This window comes from Convolutriloba macropyga, chromosome 14, assembly GCF_964194025.1.
Source record: "Convolutriloba macropyga chromosome 14, txConMacr16.3, whole genome shotgun sequence".
NCBI classification, from domain to species: Eukaryota; Metazoa; Xenacoelomorpha; order Acoela; family Convolutidae; genus Convolutriloba; species Convolutriloba macropyga.
The window spans coordinates 11,874,280-11,881,342 of record NC_134481.1 but is presented as its reverse complement, the minus strand read 5'-3'; the positions used below and the strand labels follow the sequence as shown (position 1 = coordinate 11,881,342).

Here is a 7,063-nt window from a genome sequence, read left to right as displayed (position 1 = left end):
CCTACAATTATACTGGGTTTTCCGTACCTAACTCCAAGTGCGTTTCAGTACTGGGCCAGTTTAAATGCAATTCCTTGTCATTACTGAATCACAGACTGATTCGTGTCACTTTTTTGACTTGTCAGACTTTCATTCAATCTGATTTTACAATGTTCAGACTTGGGCAAAGTGTAAAAATAAAGTTCCGTACGGTGATTGAACCAAAAATGTGCCGCTCCCTAGCCGTTTCGCCTCCTTTCTGTGCCATCACGACTGGTGCAATTTTACTGGTGCCGTTAATATACGCTTGAAAGAAGCGAATTTCAAGCGAGAAAGCGAGCAAAATATAATATATGGGATACTTGCATATACAATTACCCAGTACTGATTTACACTTGGAGTTCGGCATGGGTTACCACTGCCACCGTGTCACGGAATGTTCTATGTTTTCATTCAGGTTAATGATAGCTACTATTTTATGTTTCAGGTGAATATTTTTGTTTTTGCTCGAGATTTTTAGTATCGTTCAGGTCTTTTAAACTTTTTTTGTTGCGGTGATTAATTACAAGTATCATTATTGTTAATAAGATTTATATTATTACGTTTACTAATAAAATCGATGTTTGTCCTTTTGACTGAATTGCCCGTTTTTTTTAAATATTTACAGGTGTTGTAAGATCAACCTGATGTGCATGGGCAGTTCCCTCACTTTCCTAGCATCCTGGACTCCCTACGCCACTCTAGGATTCTTTCAAGTGTTCGGATTTAGTCCAGGTAAACTCCATTCTAACCACAATCGATCCATCGGATAAAACATGCCCACATGTTATGGATTTTTGTGACGTTTGTAAAACCAAAAATCTGTCGGGATACATGCAAATTCTTTTTTCACCCACTAGAGACAAAATTTGGCAATTTTTGAAGCTATTTTTAAACTCTTAGGGTCACAATTTTTTTTTTGGTTTTGACCGTGTTGAAATTAAAATTGGCTATTCATCATTAAATAAACAATGTTAATTTCTTCTAATACATATAATAATGAAATGCCATGGTAAAGAGGCAATATAGAGTTAAGAATATCTAATTATGTAGAAGTAAAAAAGCATTAAATTAGTTATTTCAATAACTTAACCTTACATTATTAAAAGCGAGCTTAAAAATTTTATGAACAATTTTCTATGTCCAGTGTGAAGATTTAATTGTCCGTGCTCGTTTATGCTGCTCGCTAAACAAGAATCCCCGACCGTGTATTTTTTGAACGCCCCGCTCCCCCTGTGTGCGTTCAAAATGGTCTGCGTCATAAACGAGGACAAACGAAAACCTTGACCGGGGTTACAATGTGATTGCAAATTAAAATCGAATGTTTTCAATGACATGATGAACACCATATAATGACATAGCAAATTTCCCAATTTTTTCCTGATAAAGTATCCTTTCCTGTTGCAGGACCCTCGTGGTGGGTAATGGCAAGCTGTTCTGCCAAATGTTGCGTAGTATTCAACGCGTTTCTTTTCTGGTTCTCAACCAAACACCTCATGGTCAGGAGTGTAGCAGTTGTCAGCTCACATCAGACCACGGGGGGTTCGAACCCCACCACCTCCAATCACGCCATCGGCACTTCAAACCTTCATATTGCCAATCGCCATCCTACAAGTCAACCCGCCGTTCCCATGGTTTGTACATTCTAAGAAAATTTGTAGAAATTTTTGTAATAGAAGACAGCAAGTTTATTAATTTGACGATACTAAGTTTCAATTAAAAGAAGCTTTTTCGAATCTTTATGGGTTGAAATACTTGACTCATTTAACAAAAACTACTAAAAAAACGTTTTATTTTGTTCTAATAAGAACATGGGAGAATTTTTTCTGGATGAGTTGACATCAGAACTCTCAAGAATATATTCATTGACAGACAACAATTTTTTGGAGATTACGATCTGAAATTAATTTCAGCAAAATTAAAAACCGTTTTTGACCGAGTCAGTTCCAATAATGGGTTAGAGATTGTCTGCAAAAGTCAGCCAACCTGGACAAATGGGAACAATGAAACTTTAATTGATCATTGCTTAACCACAAGAAATCGAATTTTCGATACAACAACCTTAAAACAAATGTTTGGAGATGATCCTTTTTCTCATGTGTTTGTTTCTTCTTTGAATTTCGATAACGAAAAAATGATAGCGCAATAACTTCAAAAAAACTACCAAAAAATTTTCAAAAGCTGTACTGAATAAAAAAACTGCCCCAACGGATAGCCAAAAAGATGCAAATTCCACATTTCAAATGTGTTCCGATTTGTTTGAAATTTTGTTGATCAAATTAGCTCATAAAAAAGAGAGCTAACGAAAAGTCCAAACAAAGAAAAGTGGGTATCTAAGAAAATATTGAAACTTATTAACGAAAACCGTCGACCTTTTAATATTTGGAAGGGAAAGGCAGATCTTTCCCTTTTTATACATACAAAAAAATCAGATGACCCACTAATCGTCAATTAGGAAAAACAAGTAAAGAGTATACAAAAAAAGTTTTAGAGGCTTACTAATTTGAAACAGCAATGGAAACTCATAAACACAAAATTCCAGGTAAAAAGTAACAACATTTCCCCAATTCGGAACAAAAATATCGATTTAAAAGGTAAAAAAACAAGTGAATAACACTTTAAATAATTGTTTTTTCAGTTTAGATGCATATGAATGGGTAAAAGAAAAAACTGAGTTACCAAATATTGTGATAAAGAATTTTTTTCATGCAGACTTATAAGGAGAAGAAAATTGTATGATGGACAACTAATACAGAACAAAGCATCAAGTCCAGGGTTCCTCCTTGAATGGTCGTTCAAATGCAGTAAAATGTCTATTGAAACACTTCTACAATTTGCAATTAACGAAAGCGTTTCGAACAATGTCTCTGCAGATGTCCTTAAAAAGCATATGCAACTCCAATTTACGAAACAAGTAAGCCACTTGAATTAGTAAACTACAGGCCAATTTCATTTAAACTAACCATTGCTCAACTATTTGAAGGATTCCACTCCAGCAAGTGTTAGAACATATTGAGGAGCATGAGATAATACATAAAAATAATTTATAATATCAATTCGGATTTCCTGTAATTTGTCGAGTAACTGTCATTTAATTAGCGGAATGTATAAACCAACTGATAGAACAAAATGAAACCATTATTGGTAATTTGTTAGACTTAGCAAAAGTGTTCACCACTATAATTCACGAAATCTTTCTAGCGAAAGTTGCAAAGTTTTGTTTCGGAACAGGATCTAAAATTATGCTGAAAACATTTCTATCCAATAGAAAACAATGCGTTGAAAATGTAAACATTTAATATGACTAGACAACAATTGACCACAATATCCCTCAAGAAACAGTCCTCGGTCTCCTGATTTTAATACAGAATTTTAACGAGTTCCCTGAAAAAATTGAAAAAGAAGAATTTTTACAACTCGCAGATGATACAAGAAATATCTTAATCAAACCAAATCAAGGATCTCATACAAAAACCAGCAGTATTTTTTAAAGAAACTGATAAATATATGAAACAAAATTTGTTAACATTGAACAGAGATAAAACCGAATCACTTGTTTTTTTTTCATAAAAAAGATCAGCCGTCTTCCGAGTAATTTCATTTGAATGATAGTATCATAAAAAACCGAAGGCCAGTTGTCGTTTTTTGAGCTTAAAAATTGACAAAATTTAAATTTGACTGAAAACTAGACAAAATTTCGATAAAAATGGAAACTACCATTAGATCAATCCGCTAAGTGAGACATCTGATACCGTTAAATGCATAAATTAGACTTTTTAAATCAGTTGTCTTGACAGATTTCAATTTTGGTGCAAGTTTTCTCTAATCTCTGCCAGCCTCATCACCTCTGAAAATGATTAGACAAATAAATTGGGGTATAAAGCTTTGTCATATGTGTCAAAATTTTGACAGCGCAAGGGATCTTCTAATAATAGATAAAATTTTACCTGCAGAGCTTTTCATTAAAAAAAAACTTGTTTTCCCGAAATGCCCAGTTTTAACGGTTAATTTTTTTATCATTCTACTTGGAGTGAACGACCAATAGTTAAAATTTATCAGGAGGGGAACAACTTGCAAATAAAATCCGGAAAGAAAAAACAAAAAATAAGTTTAAGAGAAAATAACTAAAGAGTTGTTCAAATTACATGAACGTGTTTCAATAGACAGACAAGTACAATATTTTAGAAATTTCTTTCACTAGTATTTTATAGTAATTTAAGGACCAGACTTTTCATAAGCTTTTAAAGTGATTGTTATATGTAAATGGATAACCAAACTTTTGTTATGGTTAAATAATTTTGAATTTGCATTTTACAGATTTAAAAAAATTGCATAATATTTATATAACATTTTTCCTAGTATATGTAACCTTTTTGGCAATGAGAACCTGTATCACTTTAGCACCTGTCAACAACTGCATACAAGAACAGAACTTCAATATTGTTAATTTTTTTCGAAGAGTTAAATGGTCTATTGCATCAAATTACATTTACTGCCAGTGATGTTGATGCCATTGTAAAACAATAAATGCAAGTGCTTTCAGAACGTGTTTTAAAGAACGAATGCGAACAGAAAGTGTCCAAATTTTTAACCATTATTATTATAGGGTCATGAGAAGAAAAGTGACAAGAGCAATATGTAGCAATTTGATAATTTGATAGTATGTAGCAATTTTGATAGTTTGTCATTTTTTTGTCAGTTTATTGCTAACTATAAAGGCGGTTCAGGAAAGATTTGAGCTGATATTTTTGAGCAGACGCTTTACTCTCATCGCAATAAAAAAAAATTGGACCAAATAATCCTGGAATAATGAGCATAAGTTTATAATGGTTAGAATGCACGATCAGAAAATTAAATTTTGTGAATGCAATTTAAGTCAATTACGTAATGGCGATTCAAATCCAACAGATTTGAATTTAAATCGGGAACTCATATACAAGAGCTTCTTTTTTCAGACGCTGCCCTTTCCGTCAAAGAACAATCATATCAACCATTCGTCACATATCATATCGGCTGAACAGCAAATTGACCACCACGCTCAGACAGAGTTGAACAACTTGAACGAAGAACACAAACAAAACAACAACAACGTATCCGATGAAAAAGAGGACCAAACTGATCCACCCGAAATTCTACATACCACATCAGTCTGATCTGGGCAATTATTAGAAGTGACACCCACCCCACCCCTACCCCTCCCTCTCCCCCTCCCCCGTCCCCATTCCCATCATTTGGCTTTGATTTCGCTCCAAACAAAAAATCCTCTACACTTTGCCGATTTCGAAAAGGCTGATGTAATCTGGGTCAAGGAATTGAAATCCCCCCAGACCACGCCCCCACTCCAACCCCGTCACCTCTCTCTCTCTCTCTCTCTCTCTCTCTCTCTCTCTCTCTCTCTCTCTCTCTCTCTCCTTCCTCCACTCCGAAAAGGGCTGCTATATTTTCAAAATAAGGCTGAGGCGCTAGGCTCTAGTCCGCATTGTGGTGGTGGTAGTTTTATTATGATTCTAATAAAATCAGAGTGAAAAATTTTAGTCTGAGAAAAAGTCTGATCAGAGTATACTGTAAAACTACACAATGTGAATCAGAGTACATACAGAACAAAATTATTGTAAAAGTTTTTGGATGCATTCTATGATTTTTTTGGAAATTTTTAGCATTGGTTTTCTTTTCTCTAAAAAGGAAAGAAGCTAGCTCGTATAACTGAGCTGCAAAATCATTATCTCGGCAAGAAAGCGCAATTCAGTTTGTTCAAAAAACAGTCCAATATTTGATCAAAGTGCTAAACAGGAAACAGTTGATCACCAAAATGTTTCCGATTTACATCGCGTGACATTAATTAACAAGCTTTACAGCTCATTTATTAAAAATAGAATTTATCGGTATAGTAAAATTTTGCCTTTTATGGCCCTGAAGCGTACTTTCTTAACCCCTGTTTTAAAATATATCTAGTTTCATAGCCCTATTGCAGTGTGTCAAAAAAGTACGTGCTCATTGGGTGTAAACGCTATATTCCCAATAAGGACTCGGGCTGAAACAGAAAATGGATATGGTAAAAAATGAGATAAGATCAAGTCTTTATGAACCGAAAATTTTGATGCAGCTAGTATCAAATAGAAAAATCAATGGTCGACCCGAAACTCTCAAATTCAAAAATCCAAATACGACTTGTTAGGTTTCCCGAGTCGAGACGGGATAGTTATCTTTCAAGATTTTACTGGCTTCTCACATAAATTGTTCAACTTGTAAGAAATTGGAGGTTAAACTTGGAAGAACTTTAAAGTGGATTGCCATTACGAGCAATCTACTGGTACCAAGTTTGGAGTAAGTTAACTCGTTTTCATTACCAGATTTCACTTTTCCTATGTTATTACATTGTGCTTGTGAAACAGCTTGTGAAACAGCACTTTGCGGAAGAAAAAGCCGTTCCTTATATGGAAATTCTTTTCAGTAGTTCTAATTTTTAAGCTGGAAGTTGAAAAGCAAAAACTGCTTCTCACCGAAAAAAAAATTTGAGGGAAGCGAGTTCCGCAAGGAATTGTGCCGCAGGTTAATTGAAGTATAATCCCTCATTTTAGTCATTTTAAAACATTAAATCGTAAAATTGTGCGGGAAAAGGATTAAAAGGACAAGAATTTTGTGAAATGCCCTTACAGCCAAAAGTAAGAACTTTTTCACATTTATTTGACCCTATATTTCATTTTAAGACTTTTAATTGCTTTGTGGAAACAACTTTCAAAAAATTTAATCGTTTCCCGCTTTTAACGGAAGCTCCAGCCACATTCTTTGGAAGTAGTTTAAGTTCGGTACCGCTACAAATCAGATGATCAACTTGTGAAATTCTCGCACGCTCCATCCTGTAGAGTTTTGCGCTCATCAGTTTGCTTTTTCTAGATAACGTTCTTTATATAATGCCAAATTTAGATAAGAATTAGTTGCAAGCCTGGAGCAATAATTTGATACACGTTTGTTTTACGACGAATTTCTATATTAAATTTTTCTTTTCTTTCAACTAAGTTAACTGTGTTCACGGCTTGTTATCCGT

At 34.3% G+C, this 7,063-nt stretch overlaps 1 protein-coding gene across 1 annotated transcript; it reads left to right on the top strand.

Moving 5' to 3' along the window:
- Positions 1 to 656: 656 nt before the first annotated feature.
- On the top strand, positions 657 to 5,335 carry LOC142353309 (uncharacterized). Its single transcript, XM_075405541.1, has 3 exons — positions 657 to 753; positions 1,426 to 1,652; positions 4,974 to 5,335. The coding sequence occupies exons 1-3, from the start codon at positions 666 to 668 to the stop codon at positions 5,169 to 5,171; spliced, it is 513 nt and encodes a 170-aa protein (XP_075261656.1). The 5' UTR covers positions 657 to 665; the 3' UTR covers positions 5,172 to 5,335.
- Positions 5,336 to 7,063: the final 1,728 nt, after the last annotated feature.

What these genes read in the sequence shown, in the direction of transcription:
- LOC142353309 (XM_075405541.1), top strand. Translation starts at nt 666, where the DNA reads ATGTGCATGGGCAGTTCCCTCACTTTCCTAGCATCCTGGACTCCCTAC. An exon ending in AGTGTTCGGATTTAGTCCAG is followed by an intron (nt 754 to 1,425) that starts GTAAACTCCATT and finishes TTCCTGTTGCAG; the next exon opens with GACCCTCGTGGTGGGTAATG. An exon ending in GTCAACCCGCCGTTCCCATG is followed by an intron (nt 1,653 to 4,973) that starts GTTTGTACATTC and finishes TTCTTTTTTCAG; the next exon opens with ACGCTGCCCTTTCCGTCAAA.